Raw genomic sequence first — 22735 nt, 5'->3', positions numbered from 1 at the left:
GGAAGGAAAAAAGAAGATAAACTTTGTGACAACTAGCAGTCAGTTGTTCTCATGAGCTGTGAAGGGCTCTGCTAACAAGAAAAGCTGCTGCAAGCTTGAGAAGGAGGAACTGGGGACTGAAGAACTCTCCTCCAGTGTTTGGGCTGCTCAGTGCAGCTCAGCAGCTCAGTTCAGGAGCTGCCAAACAGGGTCAGCTGTACATAGAAGGGGCCAAAAGGACACCTGGAACTGTTCTGTTTTGGACATGACCCTCCTGAACTAACAGTGCCTTGCAGGTACAGAAGTGCCAGTGAACACAGCGGTTTTGTACCTGAGGTCACCCGTTTGATGGAGACATTGGAGCTTAAGGTAAAGATGAAGCATGTTAAACACACACCCTTGAGTCTGGGCTAATGCTCAAACCCTTTCCACATGTGCTGTCACAATTCCCTCCCCAGCTCCAGGCCAGCTGCCAGCACCTTGGCTCTGCAAGGCTCCAGTTACCCCCAAGGCTTTTTTCCACCAGCCCAGCTCCCTTTTGCCATCCCAGCTCCTGCTCTGGCTCCCACCCCATCCCTGCCCCTCCTATCCCCACTGCAGGATTGGGCTGTGCTGGGGAACTCCCAGCTCAGCTGGAAACCAGAGTCTGTGGGAGCTGCTGTCCCTGGGTGGAGCTAAAGCCTGAGGATTTCTCATTCAGTGCTTCCATGACAGCCTTTCCATTTGCTTTGCCTTCTTTTGGGTTTTGATAGGGTTTTTTGGGGTTTTTGTTTTTGGTGTTTTTTTTTTTTTTTTTTTTTTTTTTTTTGGTACAGGTTTATTTTAAAAAACTCAAAATTGTTCTCTTTCAGCAACAATGCCAGAACAAAAGTTATGATTTTTGTTTCATTAAAGGTTTTTAAACAGCAGTATTTCAAATATATCCAACTATTCTGACAGCTAAAGAGATGATGATTATTTTAACACAACCCATTTTGCTATTTTAATCAAATGAACTATTGACACCCATAAGCAGCATATTGGCTCTGACATTGTTTCTAAGTGATCTCCTTTTATTCAGTCAGGCAGTTGTTTTCTAACTAAACAAAGCTACTTTGTAGATTCAATTCTATAGAAACTTGCAGAGTTTATACTGTAAACTGGTTGCCAACATGGGATTTTGGTCATTGTTGCAGTTGCAATGTTCCTGTCCATACACAAACTCAGAACTGGATTCTGATCCTAATAGATTTCCAGTTCTCTAAATATTTCAATAGCTTGCTGACCAGTAAGAAAAGCATTTGTGATTTGGCATTGCTGTGAAAAATAAAAAAGCTTCTACAGCTTTTCCACTAACATATACTAATTTCAGACCTTCTCAGGAAAAGATTTTGTCAATCCTGAAAGTTTTCAAGAGTAAATTTCACAGACCAGAAAATACACAGGTGACTCGGAGAAAAAAAAAAAAAAGCTGCTGCTAGCCAACATCATCCTGGGTATAGTTTTGGTTTTAATGTTAGTTTTGTTTTCAATTTTTATGTTCCTCTCTATGACTGGCTTAGAGTTTCCAGGGAGCTGAATTGTTGAACACCCCATGCTTTTCAACTTTTCATTGTTATGTTCAAAATAACATTAATAAGAGGCTTTTCTTTCTTATAAAGAAGCATTTTGCATATATTTTAAATTGCACACATGCATTGTACTGTAAGTGGATGTAAGGCAATTCTTTTATCCCCTGGCTCATTATGAAGGAGGGCCAGCACAGGCCAAAAGTAGTTGTCCATTGGAGCAGTTGTGATCTGAGCTGTGGATTAAAGTAGCAGCAGAGTAGGATCTCACCTCGATCACATAGACACCTTCCCATTCACGTACTGAATACCTGCAACTACTGTTTTCCAGACAAATGGCAGAGGATTTAAATGGATAAAAATATAGTAATGCTTTTTCTCTTTTATCTCCATCCAACGAACAAAATTTGAGGTTGTGTAGGGGAGAAGATTCAGTCTCATTTTGCCATCTAGTGGCAACACTGGCTTGCTGAGATGCATCCCGGAAAAGCGAGCTGGCATTACCTACAGGTGGGAATGAGTTACTAATTCTTTGGAAAAATCAGTCATTTTTCTACTCAAAACATTAAGAGGCCTAGTTACATTTTATAGCAGCACTGCACAAATAGCCACGTTGCTAAAATGAGTTTCCATTTGCAGGTACTTGGGTGAGCAGAGCCTATTTCAGTAGCCCAACATGTTTCATTTTTTTTAGGAGTCTGGATCACTAGTAATTTTTTTTTTTTTTCCTTGTGGATATGATTCATTAACTTCCCTTTCTACTTGCTCTTGGATTTTTACCAAAACAGTGGTATAGCCAAGCAGTTTATCTTTAGAAATATAAAGGACAGCTCAAGGCAGCCTGGCTGGACAAGCTACTTCTTCCTTCTTAAGGAGAAAACCCAAAAACTTTTTAACTTTTTTAAAATCATTATAAGTTTGTATTCAATTTATATTTCTTTGATATGATTTTTTTGTGTGTGCATGTCTGTATTTCAAGGTTTATAATGATTTTTTTTTTTCTTTTTCCACAGTTTTGTGAGATACTGGTCATTATCTGGACCTGCAAGATCCTATGGTGCTGCTTTGGGGCCTTATGGAATAAGTGAGTATGGCCTGGCAAGTGGCAATGCTGTGGAGGGTTGGAATTGTTCTTTGGGGTCTGGAACAGGGGGGCTGCATTCCTGTGCCAGAAATGCCGAGCTGCCACAGCAGGAGTAACCAGAGTTCTGGTTAATGGATCCATTGGGGAGCATTAGAGGTGAAATGACACTGAATGAGTGTTGTTTGTAAATAAAAATATGTGGGGTCTATCTTAGAACCATTTAGAAGCAGTGGAAAGCAGAGATGTAGCCAATGTGGTTGTTATCTATAGCAAAGCAACAATATAAAAGCATAGGAATAACAGGTATGAAAATGTGTAAGAAAGAAAGTGGAAGGAATGATAAGAGTAGAAAGATCTCACCACCTGTGGATCCAGTAACTAGACTTGATTGAAGAGACTTGATTGTTGCAATTCTCATGTCTGGTGGTCTCTGTGATGGTCACAGTCTTGATCCATCAAGAGGGGGGAAAGCCTAAGGAACAGCAGGGTCAGTGTTTAGGTTTAGATGGAACACGCGGGTACCTCCCCTGGGGAGGGGAATTTTACACTGTCTGAAGGGTCTTTGGTGGTTTATTACCCCTTTTAAGTCATGACCCTGCCTCTCACTTCAGCAAAGTTAAGCCAGTTATGCCCCATCAGAAAGGCTAAAAGCCTTCAGCCCCAAGCGGGTGAATGTCCCATGTGAATGTCAACCTCCCGTGGGGGCAGGGGAGGAATCTGGCATGAAAACAAACACCATGGTCTGTCCAGCCTTCTCCCTTACCTGGCTCAAACCCAGGAGTCTCTGGTGGTGGGTGTGCACCCCCTCCGGCTCGTGCAGATCAGGTTCCACCACCACGGTCTGGTCCTCAGGCTGGACCCGGCACCAGCAGAGCACGGGGTGCCTCCACAGAGGTTGTTGAGCCAGTAACCGTGAACATCTCAGTCTCTCACACAGGAGCACTTCATAATGCAGTGGAGATTTAGGCCAATGCACTCTCCTGTCCATCAGACATTGTTTGAAAGATTTCTTTCAGCAGATGTTTCTGATCCCCCCAAATCTGCCTGTGTTAGCAGGTATTGGAAAGAGCAGCACGAAGCCCTCCAGCTCTGCAAGCACGAATCGGTTCAAACCCGGCATATCTTTTCGGGACCTCGTTATCTGAGGACTAATTACACTGATGATTGGACTAGGTGGTGTTGAAGGTCTCGTCCAACCTTGACGCTTCTGTTAGGAGAGTTTGGTGGTGCTGCTGTACCTCCTACAGCAGCTCCCTGCCTTCCCCTGCGTACAGGTGGACAAGTACAAGAAGGAGAGGCACCACACGGCACGGCAAGGTAAAGCAAGGCCAGACCCCCGAGGGCGCGGGCGGGTGCTGCCGAGGGTCCATCCGGGGTGGAGCGGAGCGGGGGGCGGTGCTGGATCCCTTCCTCCCGGCCAGCAGGAACGTCCAGAACGGCGGGAAAGGCACGGGCAGCAGCGGCGGCGATGGACGAGAAGGTGAGCGCTGTCGGGCGGCGGGGGAGCGCCGCTGAGGGCACGGCTCACCTCGGGCACCCTTCCCGCGGGGATCTGAGCCCCCGGGCCCCGGCTGGGAGCGCAGGCAGGGCTGGTCGCGGCCCCGGCCCCAGCGGAGCCGCCGCACCCCGGGGTCAGCCGGGGCTGCGCGGGAGCCCCGCTAGCACCGGAGGCTGTGCGGAGAGAGCCGGGTCCTGCCTCTCCACACAGCCCAGGCACCCCTCGGGCCGGTTCCCTGAGCTGGGACCCATGGCGGGAGCCACGGGGCCGGGCCACGAGGCTCTGAGGAGGGAACGGGGCTGGTCTTTTATCCCGCTTTGAGCACGTGTTTCCCCAGTGGGGATCGCCACCCTCGTCCGAAGTTGGTTTTTAGTCTTCATGAAAGATGAAACTCCTTGGAGGTGGAGAGGTGCCACCACCTGCTGGCATTCACTATTAGCTGGTGATCTTTTATCACTATTTATCACTATTTGCTGGTGATCTTTTATCTCGGTCCTTTCCCGCTGAGGTATCTGGTACAGGCCAGTGGCCAGTTCCTAATGCTGATAAGGAAGGTCGAAACGGATCTTTCAGTTAGTATAAATCACTTGTTACTGAGTTTATTTTGTTTGCTGGGACTCCAGCATCCATGGTACGTAGTGCTGCCGGTTCTGTCCCCAGGAGAGCTCTTACTGTCCCCACGGTGGTTTTGGAGGGATCGGGATCCGGCCATGCAGCCCCGCCGACCACCGTGCACAGGGACTAGACAGAAATGGCAGGTTTAATTGCAGAAATATTAACCTGCATTGAGAATTTCACTGCTCTGAGGAACATGAAAGATTAAATAGCGCTTGTTTTGGCTGGTATATTTGACGGCATAGCGTCCAATTTTAGAAATTTCTGAAGATAAGATTTCCCAGGAGCCTGGGAGGTAGTGGAACGCATTGTGAGGTTTAAATTCGTTTTTGTTGTGCCAGTATGCATTACTCACAGCTGTGGATACATTATATCTCCACCAAAACTTCCCTTTAATATTTTGTGTCAATATTGGAAGCTGAGTAAATAAATTTCCCCTTTTTTGGTTGAAAGTTATGCTTCACATATTACGGTTATATTTCCCTCTGCCAAATTCATGTTATTAGGCCGAGCTCCTAAATTTGGACAATTATGGCTTATTCATTAGCAATGGTCATTGAAATGCATTCAGGCTTAAGCATGGTTTCAGCCATTAGCACAGTGACCATTACAGATGGAGAAGGTGAAGGTTTCCATCCGGTGGGTCAGGTTTGGTGATTTGTGTGCTCAGTCTGGTTCATTCTGGTGCTGATTCCTTCTGTGAGGAGAACAAGCAGTCCTTCAATGGATAACTTGATTTTCAGTGGAGAAATGCTGGCATCATTTCCAGTATCATTTTCTGAAAAAAAAATGAGATAATACAAGTCTCATCGGGGTTTGCCCGGACAGGTTGTTATCCCATTAAAAACAGGGGAAAGCCACGGCGCACTAATTCTGTTTTGTATTTTTTTTGTAGCTCTGCTATCCTTAGATTCCCGAGTGAGTGTGCCCCGAGGTTTAGGTAGTCCAGGCACTGTTTCGTGTTACTTTTACCGTAACTCGTTGTCCTGACTGTAAAGTTGTCAGACGTTCCCCTTGAATGGAAGGTGGAGCTCCTCATTCAGGGTTTGCATAAAATGCACACGCAGGCCACAGCGATTATTTACCCTGAGTATCCCCCTCAGTCTTGTGTGGCTTCGGGCTCTTTTTCAATAGGCCATTAGCCCATTCTGTGCTTCCATTTGACTGCGGTAATACGGGGTATGGAAAACCCATTGAATTCTGCCTTTTTGGCCCATTGTACCTACTTATATGGAAAATGTGAGCTCGTTTCACTGCTCAGACTAGAGATAAAAATCTCTTTTCCATTCAGAACATCTCTGTTCTGTCTCCCGAAATGCAGTCCAGCTAAGCAGTGAAGGTACCGTTGGTCAGGGCCAGTTTGAAGCAAGTTCCATTTAGGTGCCATGCTCGGTAAAACCCCTTCCTGCTGTGACAGGATCGTGGGGTGTACTGCTCCTGTTGGAAATTATGCAGCTTTTAAGGGTTTTTAAATAACTTTAGTAAGGGGTTTCTTTCACCTTTGCCCCGGGGGAGGAGAATTGCAATTTTTTGAATTCTTGAAAATAATGCTTGATTGTATAATTCTTTCCACCTCTGTTTTCTCAGTGGACAACCTGTAAATCCTAGTTCTTGGGAATGGTCAATTAGTCTGACATTACATGTAGAATTCTTGGAATCACCATGAAAATTACTCCATCCCACATCTCACCCATATTACTGACATGATTTCCAACAGTCCCACTGACAAGTGGGATGGAGTGAATTTCCATTGTGATTTCGTAGTGATACCAATTTCGTAGTGATACCAAAAATGCATGCAATTAGTGTTGCACAGGTGGGGATTTCCCCCTGTTCTAAAATTTCAGTAGCACTCCTGGACAATTGTTCATTAAAGGCTGTGTCTTTTCTAATTTCATCTCGTTTTGTAACAAGGCCAAGGATTTGGCCAGTCTTCGGGAGATGCAGTTAATTTTCTAATCTGCACAATGTCAGGAGCACTTGGAGCCCACATAAGCATTAGCTAAACGTTTTCCTTCAACTTTTGTTTTCCTTTTTGTCCTCCTGTAACTGTCTCTGCAGCTGTTCTATTTTCAAGGGCAGTAATAATAATTCAGCTGCTTTCCTGCTTTCCAGTTCAGTTGTCAGTTCTTGTTTCTTTTTAATATTATCTCTTCTGTATTGGCAGGCAACCTTCCACTATCCCAGGTTGCTCCAAGCCCCATCCAACCAGGCTTTGAACACTTCCAGGGATGGGCAGCCTGTGCCAGGGCCTCACCTCCTTCACAGGGATGATTTGCTTCCCAATATTCAATGTAACCCGCTGTCTTTCACTTTAAAGCTGTGACTATGCAACCTTGGCTCTGTGCTCCAGCTCTCTCTTGCAGCACACAGCTGCTGCCTGTGTTTTGGCTTTCAAGCCCTTGCAGGGCTGTAGGAAACTGTTGTTGACTTTGGGCTCTAACAGAGTTGCTGGACTTCGTGTCACATGGAGCAGACTTGGACAGTCCTTGGGATGGGAGTGTTGGGAGGCTCCTCGGGTTCCCTGAGAGCAGAGGGGTTCATTGGCCTCTCCACATGCTGGCCAGCAGTGGATCTTGCAGTTCCCTCATGGGGTCGGGATGCTCCCAGCTGGGAGGCTGAAAGCTCTTTGCTCACACCGTCACCACCACCGTGTTCTCCTTCAGACGTGGACCAACGGAATCAACGAGGCCAGTAAGATGGCCCTGCTCGCCTGGGAGAAGGAGACGGGCATCGAGCTGGTGCAAATCAACGGGCAGAGGCGCTACGGAGGGCCGCCCCCAGGTAGGTCAGGAGAGCGGCTGGGCCGCGGGCCCCGGGAGGGGGCTCGCCGTGGTCACCGTGTCCCCGTGTCCCCGTGTCCCCGCAGGCTGGGTGGGCGGCCCGCCGCCCGCCGGCACCGAGGTGTACATCGCCAGGCTGCCGCAGGACATCTACGAGAACACCCTGATCCCGCTGTTCGAGAGCGTGGGGAAGCTCTACGAGTTCCGCCTCATGATGACCTTCAGCGGGCTCAACCGGGGCTTCGCCTACGCCAGGTACGCGTCCCGGCACGACGCCCAGAGCGCCATCGCCGCCTTCCACCGCTTCCAGCTGCGCCAGGGCTGCGCCATCGTGGTGTGCTGGAGCACGCAGAAGCGCGAGCTCGTTGTGAGCGGCCTGGACGCCTCGATGAGCCAGTGGGAGCTGGAGGTCACGCTGCACATGGTCACTGAGGGGATCCGCAGTGTCACCCTGCACGCCAGCCCCTCCCAGAAAGAGGCCAAGCTCGCTGTGCTGAAGTACAGGTCGCACGAGGCTGCTGCCCTGGCCAAGAAAGCCCTGATGGAAGGTCAGTGGTGCTGAGGGGTGCTGCTTGGGCTGGTCTTCCCGCCTCCAGACTTGGCTGCAAGGTGACTTCAGCCTTGGGACACCCTTTGCTCTATCCCTGTGTCCTGTGGGATGCCAGCTGCCCATGGTGCAGTCCTGATTCCCAGCAGTACTACTGGTGGTGGGATGAAGGGGCTGCAGGAGGTCTCCAGGAAGCTGCCTGCTCACAGCAGGAGCATCACCAGTTCAGGGCACCCAGAACATTAACCAAGTTACTAAACCTTTCCAGTGGACAGCCCAACCCCTCAGTGTCCCTTAAACACTCCTGAAGGAGCTGCTCAATCCCTCTGAGCCCTGTCCCATGACTTCAATGCCCTGATGGGACACAATTCCCAGACATCCAACCAGGACCTCCAAAGTCTTGGTTTGTACCCATTTCTGCCCCAGCTTAGGAGCATTTGGCTTTGGTATGTGTTCACCTTGGCCCTAAATTCAAGCTGCCCCTAAAATCCTGGAGATCGCTGGGATGGAATTGGATGGGATGGGATGGTGCTGGAGGGTAGGTGAGCATCTCCTGTCTCCTAGGAAACCTGAGGCTCGGGGAAGCAAAGATGAGGGTGGACTGGCTGGACCCTCAGCTGAAGCAGAAGCTGCAGCTCTCTGAGGAGCCATCGTCCAGCTGGGTGCAGGGAGGCGAGAGCCCGGCAGTGCCCCTGACTCTGTCACTGCAGAACGTGCTGGAGTGCCTGGACATGCTGTGCTGGAAGCATCACCTGAGGACACCCCTGTTCATGACCAAGTGTGTCCAGGTGAACCGCAACGGGTGGCAGCGGTTCTGGTACCAGGTGGCGATCCCGGGGTGCCGTGTGCCCATCAGTGGCTTCACGTGGATCTCACCAGGCAGGCACGGCCAGAGCCAGCACGAGAGGGCCAAGGTGGTGGTAGCCCTGCATGTTCTCCGTGTGTTAGGTGAGTCCTTGCACAGCCAGCTCCTGCCTTTCCCAAAGTGTGGAACTGTCTGCTGGGAGGGTGGAGCTGTGGCACTTCTGGGGCAGGGTGGGGTGGGGCAGGGAGGGACCCAGGCTGGCTGGCAGGGCTGAAGCACTGTCAGCTCTGAGCTGCTGAGGGTGGGATCTCTGGTTGGAAGCACAGGATGCAAGAGGAGGGTGTTTGGGGGTGAGGGCAGAGCCTGACCCTTCCCTCTCCACTGCAGGGTACCAGCTGAAGTAGGCAGCTGCTCTGCTGGAGCCACGACTGAGCCTGAGCCCTGCTGGGCTCCCAGCCCTGTTCCAGCTTTCCTTGGAGTTCTTTGCATCAGTTTTGAGAGCTGGCTCTGGAGGATAAGGGCTGCTGTCCACGGCAGCCACCCTGTCCCCGGGCAGCCCTTGAGTTGGTTCTAGTTTTGGGTTGTTGGTTTTCCTGCCAAGTTTGGTTTCTGTTAAGCTGGTGTGTGTTGCGTTGGAGGGGCAGATCCTGGAGAAGCAGCAGCTCTTGGAAGGGCTGCCAGCACTGGATGCCAGTGTGATGGAGGGAATTCCTCCACTGGCATTCCTGGTTCCTGAGAAACAGCCTCAGGGGAGGACAAGGTCACACTCCCTGTGTCCCAGTGGTCACAGAGCTCTGTGGGCTGGTGGAGCTGCTGTGTGTGGAGAGGAGTGCCTGCAACCTGTTTGCAGAGTGAGGAAGCAGCTGTGGAGATGGCAGCTGTCCATAAATGATTCCTCAGGAGTGGCAGGTCTGGCCACACGTTGTTCTTTTGGGATTAAAGAGTTCTGGAAAGCACCAGCTGGGTCATGTAATCTTTTCCTCCTGCATCCTCAGCTCCCTGCCTGTCCAGTGCATCTTGGTGCTCTCCCCACACACCAGGAAAGGCAGGGGAAGGGACAGGGTGGCATTTGGAGCCTTCAGAGCCTGGTGGGCCCATTGTGTGGGAAGCTGCATTCCATTTGTTCTCTTCTACTTGGCTCTTTCTGACCAGCTTTTGATACCCCTCAGGTTCCTCCGAGTGCCTCCTGATGTCCTCCCCAGTGCCTCTTGGTGGTCCTCTGGGATATCTGGTAGCACCTTGTTGGAGGTTAGGGTTTTTCCTTTTGTTTTTCTCTGTCTTAGGGAATTTCCCCCCGTTTGTGTTGCTAAGGAACAATAACCATTCCAAGGGAGGCTCCTGCTTCCTTAGCAGACACCTGTCTTTCAAACCAGGACACCCCTTTATGCTCTCCAGGCCTCCAGGTGTCTCTCAGTTCTGTAGATGGTGGGAAGACACCCCCAGCTCCAGAAATGTCTCTGGCCATGCCCTGTAACACCCCCGCAGGTCCAGCACAAACCCCTGGGCCAGCAGCACCTGGGGGCTGCACTTGGTGGTCCAAGGGCTCCCAGGCAGTGCTGGAATCCGCTGGGGATGTGAGCCACAGCCAGGAATAGCAATGCTGGTGGGACTGCACCAGATCCTCCCCGTTCCCCAGCAGTGCAGGGGCTCCTCCGGGGCCCTTGGCCGCAGTGTCCGGCCATGTCTGGCGCTGTCCCAGGCCCTGCTGCCCACTCTGCTCATCCCCAGGGAAGGGCCCAGCCCCGGAGGGATCCCTGTCCCTCTGCCCCTCCCCGCTCATGGCACACTGTGACCCACCAGGTCTCTTTGGCAGCACCCAAGTCCCATCCCTCTTCTTTTGGAGATCCCCAGGATCCTCCAAGAGCCTTGGGGTGCAATTTTAGGTTCTTTCTTGCACTCCCTGCAAGTCTCTCTGTCCTTCCTGAGGCACACCAGGAGTCCCTGCCCCCTGAGGATGAGCCAAAGGATCAGCACAAGGCGCTGGGAAGTGAAAGGCACTGGGTTTATTTCTAACAGAGCTAGAGTCTTAATTAATTAACAACGGGTAATTGACCTGCTGGGACAGCAGGGCAGGAAAGTGATGAACCTGTCTGCCCTGGCCAGGCACCCCAGAACCCCATGTCACCCCCTCACCCCTCCTGAGAACCGCCCTGCCTCCCCCATCCCACAACAACCCAAAGGACCCCAGCAAACCCCAGCATTACCCCCTCCCCTCCCAGCACTGCATCCCCCACACGAGACCCCCAGCCCTGTCCCCCCATACCTCAGAGCACCCCCCTCATCCACCAGGGATGTTCAGTCACGACCCCTTCCCCCATAACCCCTCCACCAGCAGCCCTCAGCCCTGTCCCCCATCTCAGAGCCACCCCCCATCCCTCACGGACCCCTGTCAGGGACCCTTCACAGTCCCTCTCGCCCCAGCCATGTGCCCCCACCTCTAAAGGCCTCCCCTGCTGCCCCCTGCTCCAGGCCCCCCAGCCTCGCCCCCCATCCCGGGGCCAGCTCCGGCTCCTCGCATGGGGCCTCCGACCCCCGTAACCGCTGCTCCCTACGAGCCCCCCACCCGCTCCGACAGGCGCTGCTCCTTTAAGACCGCGCCCACAGCCCAGCTTGAGTGGCAGCCCTAGGAGCCAATCAGAACGCCAGCGTCCTGCCCACCCACAGTGGTAGCATTACAGTGAGGACACGCCCCATGGGCGGACACTCCCAGGGGCTGCGGCTCTGATTGGCCGCGCCCCGCGAGAGGACGCGCAGAGCCCCGCCCCCGCGCCGGGCGGGGCGGCAGCGCTGAGGGGCGGCGCCCCCGGCCCCGCGCGGCCGCTCAGTCGCTGTCGCTGTCGCCGCTGTCGCTGTCGCCGCCCTCCGCCGCCGCCTCCGGCTCGGCCTCGTCCCGCAGGTCGGCGAAGAAATCCTCCCCGCTGCCCAGCGCCTTGCTGCTGAGGGCGCGCAGCGGCCCGCCCTTCTTCTTCTTCCGGCGGTAATCATCGACCACCATCGAGCCGAGCGCCGACACGTCCCAGAACTTCACCTTCTGGTCGTGGCCGCTGCTGGCCAGGAGCTTCCCGTCCGCGGCCACGGCCAGCTGCTCGATGGGCTCGCCCAGGTGCTGCCCCACGCAGCCCAGCACGCGGTTCGGCAGCACGTTCACCGCCCTGGGCACGGCACGGGGCACTGAGCGCCCTGCGCCGCCGTCTGCCCTGCAGTCCTGTGTCCTGGGCGAGGCTGATCCCGTGCCACAACCTCTTCCTTCCACCCCTTCCCCCTCCCACACCTCACCATTCCTCTCCATCCCATCCCATCCTCCACAATTCCCTATCTCACCCCCTCCCCATCCCACCCCACCCCATCTCCAGCCCACTCTTCTCCCCTCCCTGTCCCATCTCACCCCCCACAACCCCTCCTGATCCCACACCGTTCCATCCCATCGCTCTCCATTCGCCCTCAGCCCGTCCCACGGCTCCCCGTCCCTCCCCATCCACCCCCTGACCTGATGACTCCGTCCAGGGACCCCACGCACACGATGCTGTCCGTGATGGGCACCATGCAGTCAATGGTCTCCGCCCTGAGCGCAAAGCGATCACTGGCGGCCCCGAAGCCGTCCCAGTTGAAGAGGTAGATGGTGCCTTCGCTGGAGCCACACGCCACCTTCCTCCCCCTCTAGGCACGAGCGAGGGCAGTGAGGCAGAGGCAGGAAAAAAACCTCGGAGCGAGGACAGGGGGCTGTGGGATCCTGCTCCATGATGGGGAGCAGTGCCAACCTTCATCAGCACCACAGAGGTCAGGTCGCCGTTCTGCGGCTCCGAGAGCAGCTCAAAGCGCCGTCGCTTCACATTGAAGACGCCCAGGGTGCCATCACCACTGTGGGAGGTGGAAGGGACATGTTGTGAGCACGGAACATGGCACAGGGCACTCCAGCCGTGAATGGACACGGCGAGCCCGACCCCAAGACCATGAAGCCCCTCCGGTACCTGGCTGTCAGTAGGATCTTGCCGTTGCCATCCACAGTCATGGCACTGATGTACTCCTCCTGCTGCCGTGCCTCCAGGATGGCACTGCCCCTGCGCAGGTCCCACACCTTCACTGCCCCGCCGTCATCGCCCGTGGCAAAGATGTGGTTGTCGATGGGCAGCACGCAGTTGAGGGCCGATCTGCAGAGACCCCGGCCCCACGGTCACGGCTCCCGGAGCAGCGCTGCGGGCTCTCCTTACAGCCCAGGGCTGTGTGGCCCTGCCGCGGGAGGGAAGGGGACAGTGCCCCCGCCGTTGTGCCCAGAGTGAGCCGCCTGCGTGCACTTACTCGTGGGCCTTGGGGAAGCGCGTTTCCAGCCGTCCCTCCTCCGCTGTCAGAATGTGGATGGACTTATCCTTGGACACAGTGAAAAGCTCTGGAGAGCCGCGTTAGTGCCCCCCGCCCGGCGTCCCCCGGTGCCGCCCCACGTCCCCGCACTCACTCTGCCCGTCCTGGGAGAACGCCACGTCCCGGCACGACTTGAGGTGATGTCCCGAGGACCAGAGCTGCCGGTTCTCGCCCTCGGTGCAGGAGTACGAGTACCTGCCGGCACCGGGAGCGCTCGCTGGGACCCCGCGGGCGGCCGGGGAGCCCCGCCGCCGGTGCGCGGCGGGTCCCAGAGCCGGTTCGCCCTCCCCAGCCCCGGCCCCACTCACAGGTACACATCGCCGTCCACGTCCCCCGCGGCCAGCAGCGGCCGCGCCGGGTGCAGCGCGATGGCGTTGGCCGTGGCCTCCAGACAAATGTCCTCGGGGGTGTCCCGCACTCGCGGCTCCCGCGCCGCCGGCTCCGGGGACTCCTGGGGCTCCTGGGGAGAGCGGGGCCGTGGGACCGGGGCCGGCGGCTCCGGGCTGCCGCAGCCCCACGCGTGCTCACCTCCTCCATGGCGGCCGCCATGGCGCCCCGCTGATTTGCATGGCCACGCCTTCATTTGCTTACGCCCCGCCCTTTGTTTACACGGGACCGCTCGCCCGCGGCTCTCCGGCGCTGCGGGCCCGGCCCGGCTGCGGCTGGCACCGCCCCGGGGCTCCAGCCTGCGCCCGCCCGCGGCCCCTTCTCACCAGGTCGCTCCCCCCACGCCTCATGGCTTCCTGTTCTTTAGAGCTTCACCACTGGGAGCTCCACAGGCTCCTTAACTCGCACCACAGGCTCCCTAAATCTCACCGTCATCTCCTCTCTCTGATCGCAGACCAGGTGCCACTTCGGCCCCTTGCAGGGTCCCCTCTAGGGACCGCAGCCCAGCCAGGGACCACCAGCAGCGCCCCCGCCCCGAGGGGCCATCCCAGCTCGCTGCTGGCCCTGCCCTGAGGGAACGAGCTTTGCCTGGTGCTGGGCCCATCACACACACCCAGAGCAGCCCTCTGCCAGCTTAGAGCAGCTTGCACATCCTCTGCTTCAGGTCAGTGCTCTTGCTGGACCCCAGCTCAGGATCGCATTTCTTCCCCCTGTCTTGAGGCACAGAATGCTCAGCTGGGATTATTGCTTCCAAATAGACTTGTTAATTTGATCCAGAGATGCTGCCCCCAGCCCAAAAGGCTCCCACAATAAATACACTGAGCTACAGTTTGCCCTGTCAGACCCAAGAGTGCCTGGTAAGTAGAAGAGTCCTAGCATCCCTGCTGCTCCAAAGGAGACCAGAACCCTCGTCTCTGCACACACAAACAGATGCTCACATGCAAATTTCATGTGGTTTTATTAAGGTTACAACATTTACACAGCAGATGCTCTACAGCAAAGAACAGAGGGAGGGAAGAGCCCCCAGCCCTGAGCGGAGAGTGGACAGTGTGTGGAGCAAGGACAGCACACCAGCACGCTCCAGGAAGGCAGCTCCCAGCAGGCCAGGATTCCAGCAGAGGGAGGAAGAAACACAGGAGAAATCAGTACTTGGGACGTTTCACCTCAACCCTGGAAGAGAGAGAGGGGCAGGAGAGTGGTGAGGATGCAGGGCAGGCAGCTCCACCCCCCCAGTCCAGAGCTCAGCACTGACATCCACACTTTCACACCACAGAAGGTGGGGGGCCCCAGCAGGGCCCCTGCAGCTGAGCAACAGAGACCACTGTACTTACCCATCAGCCTCCAACTTCTTCCTCTTCTCAATGATCTGCAGAGAAAGCACAAAGTCCTGTTACCCTCAGGGGATCTGGCTGTTCACAACTAGCAGAGGGGCTAGAGGGTGCCAGATACACCTGGGGAGAGCTGCAGCCAGGCCAGAACAAGCTGAGGTGAGCTACAGCTGGAGAAGCTTGACCTGTTCACCCTTTGCTCCTTGGCCACCACATTTGTTCACCCTTTGCTCCTTGGCCACCACCATTTGTTCTCACCTTCCCCAGCCCATCCCATACTGCTCACCCTGCCAGGACAACCCCTAGCTCTGCCAGCTGCCAAACAGGGAGCCACATGCATGTCCTGTCCCCTACAATCCCCTTTGGATGGCTCCAAACTCATGGTTTTGGACAAGTTCATCTGCTGCACAGCCCAGAGCAAAAAGCCCAGACTGAACAGTTCCAAATAGAGCTCCAGACACCTCTCCAATACTGAAGCCCCAAGTACTTGGTTGATGCTCTTGTAAGGAGCAAATCCAGCTGGTAGAGAGCCAGCCCTGGTGCTCACACACACACTGGCCATGGCTGGGACAGCGAGGACAGGGCTGGGTGGGAGCTCCTGGCACAGCAGCCCCAGCCCAGCGGGGCACTCACCGCGCTGATCTTCTTCCACTGCCGGTCCAGCTCCGCCTTGTCATTGGTCTCCTTGAAGCGGCGCGTCTTGCGTCCCTCAGACATCTTGATGCCGTACTGGAAGGCTGCCCTGGACAAGGAGCAAGACATGGCTCAGCACTCACGGGGGATCCACAGCCTGCCACAGGAAGGGACACGTCTCCCCAGCCACGAGCACGTGCTCCAGAGCTGGCCTGAGCCCCCGAAAGCAATGCCTGGGCTGGAGTCTTCAAGAGTGACACTTAGAGCAAACACAAACCACCAGGCCCAGGACTTACAGTTCCTCCTCAGGTTCTCACAAGGGAGCCCCCAGCTTGCTTTAAGCTGCCCCAGCACCCAGGCCTGGCCAGCATGGCCATCCCACCCAGAACCCTCACTCGGCCCTTTCTGAGGGCTGCACTCACTTGGGCAGAGCCTCTTTGTTGTTCATGTACTCGCTGTACTCCTCCTGCGTGTCAAAGTCCCAGCGGCCCAGAGGCCCCTTCTTGTTACCCTGCAGGGAGAGAACAACTCAGAGCAGCTCTTCAATTGCTGCTGGGAGGGCTTCTCACACAGCCCTGCACACCCAGCCATGAGGCTCCATCTCCCACCAGCCCCACATCAATGGCCTTGGCTCCAGATCCCCTCCCCAAAAAGTTCCAGACAGGTTATGTGGAAGAGGAAGTCAGAACAGAGGAGCAGGCCTGTCAACACCTCTGGGTCAAATGCCAGTGACACCTGTTTGCTCCCTGACACAACAGGAGGTGATCAGCAAACCCCAAAGCTCACTCAGCAGCCAGCTCCAGTGCTGCTTCTTTCCCATGGGATCCTCTTAGCTGGCACTGGCGCCTGCTTTGCTGGCTGCTCCTAAAGGCTGGTGCCAACATACCTGATCCATTTTGCTGTAGTCCACCTCCTCATCGCTGTCCACAGCCATATCATCCATTCTGGAGAGAAAAAAGCAAGGAAAGGGTTCAGAGTGGGATCAGGACCTTGGAGCTGGTGGGAGTCATCTCTCATGGCCTCAGACCAAACACACTCAGTTCCTGGGCCAGAGGGAAGCAGCCCCAGCTGTAAGCCCTGCAGGTGACCTGTATCACAGGGCATCCAAGGTTGGAAATGCTTCCAGGATGACTCTGCAGGCTGAAAGATGTTCCTCTTCCACTGAGGGAGGCCAGAGCTTCACAACCATATGAATAAGAGGGAATGCAGCAGATTCCCAGCCACCTCAGCCTCCCCCTGGCTCTGAGGGGCAGGAGGCTGCAGGCAGCCACTTACAGCAGAGAGCAGCCAAGAACAGACTGAACCAAGGGCTTGGGATGGTTTTAGCAGTCAGCTGTAGCCACAGACAAGGCCAGGCCTGCTCCCCAACAAGTAGTGGGGCTCATGTTCAAGTTCTTGCTGCCAGAGAACAGTAGCCCTCGGCACACCCTGCTCCCACCCCACAGCTTCCTGCTGCTCCTTACGTGGCAGGGTAGCACTCAGCATAGCTGTTGGACATGCCAAAGAAGTCTCCCAGCTGCTTCTTGTCTTCTGGCTTCTTCAAAGTAGCAGCAGTTAAGGAAAGCACCACATGAGCTGAGCCTTACAGCTGCAGGCTGGGCACAGCTGGCTGGAAACTCCCCCCCTGCCCCAAAACAACCAAAACCAGGGGGTGCAGAGCTTTTGTTTGGTGTGGGAGAAGCATTTCCCTGCTTCCAGGTGAGGCAGGACAGCCCCCCAGATGTGCTTGTGCCTGCGAGGTCAGCCCAGCCCCACAGCCAGCCAGGCTGGCACAGACAGAGAGTAAAGGATATGCCTCTGTTCCCTCCCAGCCAGCAGCTCCAGCAAACTTCTCATTGATGGACTTGATGAGCTCCTTGGCTGAGCCAGGTCCTGGGGTAGAGAAAGCAGCAGGTTACATCTGGGAGGAAGAACAGCTCAATGCAGAACACAGGCTGGGCAGAGTCCCTTTGGGACACAGTAACAGGCAGGATAAGCTGTACACGAGGTACAAGAGGAGGAGCAAACCAGTTTGGCACTGATGGGGTCAGCTGATCCCAGGAGACCTGGAATCTTACAGCAGTTTGTGTTCGAAGGATCTTGAAGCCCGTCTTGTTCCAACTCCTCACCATAGGCAGGGACACCTTCCACTATCCTGGGTTTCTCCAAGCCCTGTCCAGCCTGGCCTTGAACACTTCCAGGGATGGGGCAGCCACAATTTCTCCGGGCAACCTCTGCCAAGGCCTCCCCACCCTCACAGGGAAGAATTCCTTCCTAATATCTAACTTGTATCTCTCCTCTTTTAGCTTAAAGCCATTTTCCCTTGTCCTACTCCTCTTAGGTACCCACACCACTTGACTCACCTTTGTCGATGTCTGTGGGCTGCAAAGAAGAAGGAGAGACAGTGTCAATCACACAGAGCTGAACCACAAACCCAGCAGGCTGGTGTAGTGCTGCCTCACTTGCTGAGGGACAGGACAAGCACCCAGCCACCCAGCAAGCTCTGGGGACAGGCAGAGCTCAGCAAGAGCTGACACTGGCACGTGTAGAGGCACAACCAGAGATACCCAAAGCCCCCCGACCCCACAAAGGGCAGATGTCAGGTGGGACAGTCCTTCACGAGCAGAGACTCACCTCATCATCAGCCTTGGGCTTCTCAAAGTAGCTGTGCCTCTTCTTCTCCTCCTCCCGCTCCCGGTCCCGCTCCCTGTCCCTCTCGCGCTCCCGGTCCCTGTCACGTTCTCGCTCCCGGTCTCGCTCCCGGTCCCGGTCACGCTCTCTCTCCCGGTATCTCTCCCGTTCCTTGTCCCGTGGCATCTTGGCAGTGGAGGGCACATAATCCCCAATGTCTTCAAAGATGCTACAAGTGGAAAAGAGCCTGGAGTTACGTGTGCTGCAGGAAGAGAAGCCATAACCACCTCCCTGTGACCTGGAGCACACAGACCAGCACCAAGAGCTAAGGACACCAGATATGGAAGTGGTTTCCACATCTGTCAGAGGTATCACTGCACCTCTGCTCCTTTCTGCTGCAGGACCTGAGTTTTATGGTCCAGGGCAACAGTGAGCCCTCACCTGCCTCAAGCCTGAAATCCAAACCAGAGCTTGGACTCAGCCCTCTCTAAATGTGGTGGGCCAAAAAGCCATTCCCTAAGGGACAGAGCTGTGACCCCATAGCCTGAGGGCAGGGAGGCACTTACTTCATATCAGCTTCAGGAGGCTTCTTCTCATCCAGCTTCCCTAAAAGGACACAACAGCAGTGAGGGGCACATCATCCACTCTGCCCCCTGTGCTGCTCCCCATCCCTGTCCAGGTTCCAAACTGAGGAGTGGCAAGCCTGGAGGACATCACATCATACCCAGCCCCTCCAGGAAGCCATTGTGTCCCTCCCCCAGAGGGACACATTTCCCCAAGGAACTGGGCCTTCATCAGGAAGAGCAGAGCACCATGAAGTACCCTCAGAGCTCTAATTTCCCAGCACCCTGTCCAGTGGGCTCCTGCCTTCAGGCCACAGCACTCAGGAAATCACTGTTCTCCAAGCCCGCTGTCTCGTGGCACAGGGGAATACCACAAACCAAAACACATCCCATTCCCTTGGGATATGCTCCAAGCACTAAAATCCTATTACTTGGCTCCTTTCACCTCCTACCTTTGTCTTTCTTCTTGAGCTTCTTGTTGCGGGTGCCTTGCCTGAGATAGGAGAGGATCTGCGTGAGCTTGCTGATGACAATGTCATTGGTGGTCAGTGTGGTCTGTGCCTGAAAGGGAAATCCACGAGGAAGCATCCCGCTCCTTTGACAGGGAACCCCTCCCAGAACAACCTGCTCTGGCCAATTCAGAGCAGTGAGGTGAAGCAGGCCAGCTGGGTACCTCCATGGTGGGGCAGTCAGCCTTGCTGCGGATCAGCGTGGTGGGGATATCGGTGTCGGCATATTCATCATCCAGATCCACCACATAGGCCATCCTGCCTGGCAGGAACAGCTCGTTCCGCTCGTAGGTCTTGTTCTTGAACAGGATGCGGTAAATGTTGCGGCCTGGGCAGAAGGAAAAGCGTGGGAAAGCAGAGGATAAGCCCAAAGTGAAGCGTGTTTAGTTATCAGCAATATGAGCATCGCCTCCTAAGGACACGCTTCCTTCAGTCCTCAAATTCAGGACTCTCCCCCTCCAATGGTTTTCATTCCTCCATTCACCCTCCAGGATTTCTCCCACATTCATAACACAGAGAAGGTGGGGAACAACCACATCAACACAGTCTTACCCAGGCGGGTCTTAAATTCAATTTTGTTCTCAGGATCTTCATCTTTCCTAAACAGGAACAGAAACCAGAAATATTAGAGCCAAGTGAACGGCTCCTCTGCATCCTCCTCTGGCAAGCAGCTGCCCTCAGGAATGCAAAATACTCAATAACTCACTTAGTTTCCTTCTGGGGCTTCTCCATCATTTCCTCCTCTTCCTTCTCCTTGCTGGCAATCTCAGCCCGTACCTGGATGCAGAGTAAATTCACACATTACAGCCCAACCCATGCCATTGCTGCCCACCTGTGAGCCCCATGCGATCCCCTGCCCTGCAGCAACCCTTCCCAGGAAGGGAAATCCGCTGCCAAGACCAAGTAGTACCATCCACCCTGTGTGTCTGTGGGAGAGGACAGGGCAAGAGCAGCACGGTGAAATCTGCACTCACCTTCTGCAACAGAGCAAAGTCCAGACCCTTCACCAAGTGAGTGTGCTCCATGTCACCACCCAAGAACTTGGACTCCTGGATCAACTGTCTCCTCTTCTCCGCAGCAGATTTATCCCTGTACAATGAGAACGGAGCCAGGTGAGGGCCAGCCCCCCTGGATCAGCCTGGCCAGCCCAGGCCCCGGCAAGCCCACGTACGCCTCGGCCGTGGGCCCCACAGCCCTGTAGTTGGCAGTGGTGCTGATCAGCTCTGTCTCCTCGTAGTCCTTGTTCACTCCATCTCTCCTCTCCTTGGCTCGATCCCGGTACTTCTCGGCCAGCTCCCTCTCGCGCTCGATCTCCTGCTGCCGCAGCTTGGCGTAGTAACTGGGGGTGGGAAACAGCTCAGGGTTAGGAGTGACCTGCTCGTGTTTTTGAGCCCCTGAGGCCTCACACACACCCATTCTGCTCCCAATCCCTTCCCCAGAAACACACTAGAGCACCATGGGACACAACAGGCCTGGAGGAAACTGCTCTACTGACACCACCTAAGGAGGAGTTCCATCCTCCCTTCCAAAGGGAAGGGTCCAGCGCAGTCCTGCTGTGCAGGCATGTCCCAAATACACAGTGATCAGTACACCACCACTGCCCTGCTCTGCCAGACACCCACAGGGTCTCTCCTGCTTCTTCTGGAGGTGAAGCTTCAGCCCCATCCTACTGCTGCCCTCCCACAGCTGTTCCCACAAGTAGTGCCAGTTCCTCAGCCTGAGCTCTTCTCCAAAGCTCTTAAATAATCCACTCCAGGCCCTCTTTGGGAGCACAAGAGATCAGAACTGCTTCCACTAGCAGGACATGATACATAATGACAAGTCCTGCTGCATCTCTTTCCCCACTCACCTTTTCTTCTTCCTCCTGCGAGCAGCTGGATCTTCATCCTCATTGTACTCCCGGGGCATCCTGGAAAAGGGTGAAAAAATACATGTACAGTCTGCAGAGCCACATGGGTGACAGTCCCTCAGACACAGAAGAGCACTGAGGTGTTCAGAGACGGAACAGAACAGTCTCTCACCCTTAATTTCCCCCTAATTCTACACTGTCAGCAGGCAGAGGAAGGGAAAAGACTGATTTTCACCAAACCAAATCTGCCTCCTGCACAAAGTGCTTAACAGCCACGAAGCCTTGCTCTTTTCTTTTCAACAGCCCTGACCCAGCTGCTTCTCCACTTCCCACACTCACTGGCAAAAGCCCCTGTAGATATTCCCCTGCAGAGTGCAGGGGAGAGGGTCAGGTGGGCACAGAGCCCCAGAGGGAAAGGGAGCAGAGATTGTCCCATGGACCTGTCAAACAGAGCCCTACTCACTCATGGTGGCGAGATTTGGAGGGTGGCGCAGATGTTGGCGCAGCCCGCGGGGTCATCAGAAGCTTCCTGAAGTCTTCATTGGTCAGCTTGGACCTGCAAGGGAGGGAAGGAACAGAAATCATCATTCCCAAAGAGCTCTGGAGGAGGAGCAGGTCCTGTGTGACCAAGATGGGCACCAGGTACCCATGGAGGGGGCCCAAAGGCTGGACTGTGCCAGTGACTTCCAGCTTCTCCAGAGGAATGGGGCTGGGGTCCCGCAGCGCTGGTCCCGCCCCGGCGCAGTGCCCCAGGGCTGTACTCACTGGTGGAAGGAGTGTGAGTCGTCCACATCGTGGCCCTCGGGGGCCAGGGGGTTGGAGAACGGCTCATCTAGGGGACAGGAGAGAGAGAGAGCTCAGGCACTGCCTGCACAGCTTCACACCCTCCCAGAAACCAGCAAGGGAACAGTGTGTGCCTGCGGATGCGAGTGGATCCCAGCCCGCTGTCACCCGGGCCGGCCTTGTCTGCCTGCACAGGACACGGGGGTGCCGGTGCCACTGCGAGCCCCGCGGCTCTGTGCCTTTGGGGGGTGTCTCAGGGCCCTCCCGAGTGTGTCCCGTCCCCCGCACCCCGGGACTGCCCCTGCATCCTCTCAAGGGCCCGGAACACCGGCCGGGCCCACTCCCGGGCGCCCCGGTGTCAATCCCCGCGCTGAGGCTCGGCCCCGCCGCACCCCCGCGTAGCTCCTCACCCCTGCGCTGCCGCAGGCTGCCGCGAGGTCACTCCCGCGGCTCCGCGGGCTGTGGCCGCACCCCGTCCCCCCGCAGAGCCGTCCCTCGCCCCGGGCCGGGGATCCCCGCGGGTCCCCCCGCTCGCCAGCGCAACTTGGGCCTACACCGACCCCCACACCGGGCCGCGCCCCGCCCCAAGCGCCGCGACAGCCCCCGCGCGGGCCAAGTGTCGCGGCCGCGGGGGTGTCCGGGAATGCCCCGTGTCCCTGTCCCTGTCCCTGTCCGTGTCCCTGTCCCCAAACTCACTGTCGCGGTCCGGCATCGCTGCGCTCCCCGCTCCGCTGCGCGGCCCTTCCGCTCGGCGCTGCCCTCCCAGCGCACCCCGCGCCCGGCGCTCCCATTGGCGGGGCGATCACGGCGGCCGCTCCCATTGGCGGGGCGATCACGGCGGCCGCTCCCATTGGTGGAC

The 22735-nt window shown here is 55.7% G+C and overlaps 3 protein-coding genes across 3 annotated transcripts; 1 reads left to right on the top strand and 2 right to left on the bottom strand.

The window, feature by feature from the left end:
* The first annotated feature begins 4046 nt into the window (after nt 1–4046).
* On the top strand, nt 4047–9801 carry DND1 (DND microRNA-mediated repression inhibitor 1). The gene is made up of 5 exons (XM_053991189.1): nt 4047–4090; nt 7390–7507; nt 7593–8054; nt 8618–9001; nt 9246–9801. The coding sequence occupies exons 1-5, from the start codon at nt 4079–4081 to the stop codon at nt 9260–9262; spliced, it is 993 nt and encodes a 330-aa protein (XP_053847164.1). The 5' UTR covers nt 4047–4078; the 3' UTR covers nt 9263–9801.
* Nucleotides 9802–11394: 1593 nt separating this feature from the next.
* Nucleotides 11395–13801, bottom strand: WDR55 (WD repeat domain 55). The gene is made up of 8 exons (XM_053991143.1): nt 13743–13801; nt 13523–13674; nt 13309–13409; nt 13155–13242; nt 12827–13006; nt 12617–12716; nt 12346–12515; nt 11395–12010 (listed from the first exon to the last, which is right to left on the bottom strand). Exons 1-8 carry the CDS (start codon nt 13761–13763, stop codon nt 11680–11682), a joined length of 1143 nt encoding a protein of 380 aa, XP_053847118.1. The 5' UTR covers nt 13764–13801; the 3' UTR covers nt 11395–11679.
* A 734-nt stretch (nt 13802–14535) lies between these two features.
* IK (IK cytokine) lies at nt 14536–22652 on the bottom strand. Its single transcript, XM_053991142.1, has 20 exons — nt 22573–22652; nt 21859–21925; nt 21557–21649; nt 21094–21153; nt 20416–20583; nt 20219–20333; nt 19951–20021; nt 19797–19843; nt 19409–19572; nt 19188–19296; nt 18739–18778; nt 18176–18401; nt 17905–17923; nt 17357–17434; nt 17026–17107; nt 16449–16506; nt 15985–16073; nt 15563–15671; nt 14933–14967; nt 14536–14771 (listed from the first exon to the last, which is right to left on the bottom strand). Exons 1-20 carry the CDS (start codon nt 22586–22588, stop codon nt 14744–14746), a joined length of 1674 nt encoding a protein of 557 aa, XP_053847117.1. The 5' UTR covers nt 22589–22652; the 3' UTR covers nt 14536–14743.
* Nucleotides 22653–22735: the final 83 nt, after the last annotated feature.

The sequence above is a fragment of the Vidua macroura genome, chromosome 15 (assembly GCF_024509145.1).
Source record: "Vidua macroura isolate BioBank_ID:100142 chromosome 15, ASM2450914v1, whole genome shotgun sequence".
Lineage (NCBI taxonomy): Eukaryota > Metazoa > Chordata > Aves > Passeriformes > Viduidae > Vidua > Vidua macroura.
Note: the sequence above shows the minus strand (reverse complement) of the source record. Positions and strands in the feature narration are given on the sequence as shown.

Coding starts and splice junctions, on each gene's coding strand:
- DND1 (XM_053991189.1), top strand. Junction 7,508..7,592: donor CTACGGAGGGCCGCCCCCAG/GTAGGTCAGGAG, acceptor GTGTCCCCGCAG/GCTGGGTGGGCGGCCCGCCG. Junction 8,055..8,617: donor CAAGAAAGCCCTGATGGAAG/GTCAGTGGTGCT, acceptor CCTGTCTCCTAG/GAAACCTGAGGCTCGGGGAA.
- WDR55 (XM_053991143.1), bottom strand. CDS start 13,763: ATGGCGGCCGCCATGGAGGAG. Junction 13,675..13,742: donor TGGCGGCCGCCATGGAGGAG/GTGAGCACGCGT, acceptor CGCTCTCCCCAG/GAGCCCCAGGAGTCCCCGGA. Junction 13,243..13,308: donor GTTCTCCCAGGACGGGCAGA/GTGAGTGCGGGG, acceptor GCGGCTCTCCAG/AGCTTTTCACTGTGTCCAAG.
- IK (XM_053991142.1), bottom strand. Junction 21,154..21,556: donor TCCAAATCTCGCCACCATGA/GTGAGTAGGGCT, acceptor ACCCTTTTCCAG/GATGCCCCGGGAGTACAATG. Junction 16,507..17,025: donor GCTGAGTGCTACCCTGCCAC/GTAAGGAGCAGC, acceptor TTTTCTCTCCAG/AATGGATGATATGGCTGTGG.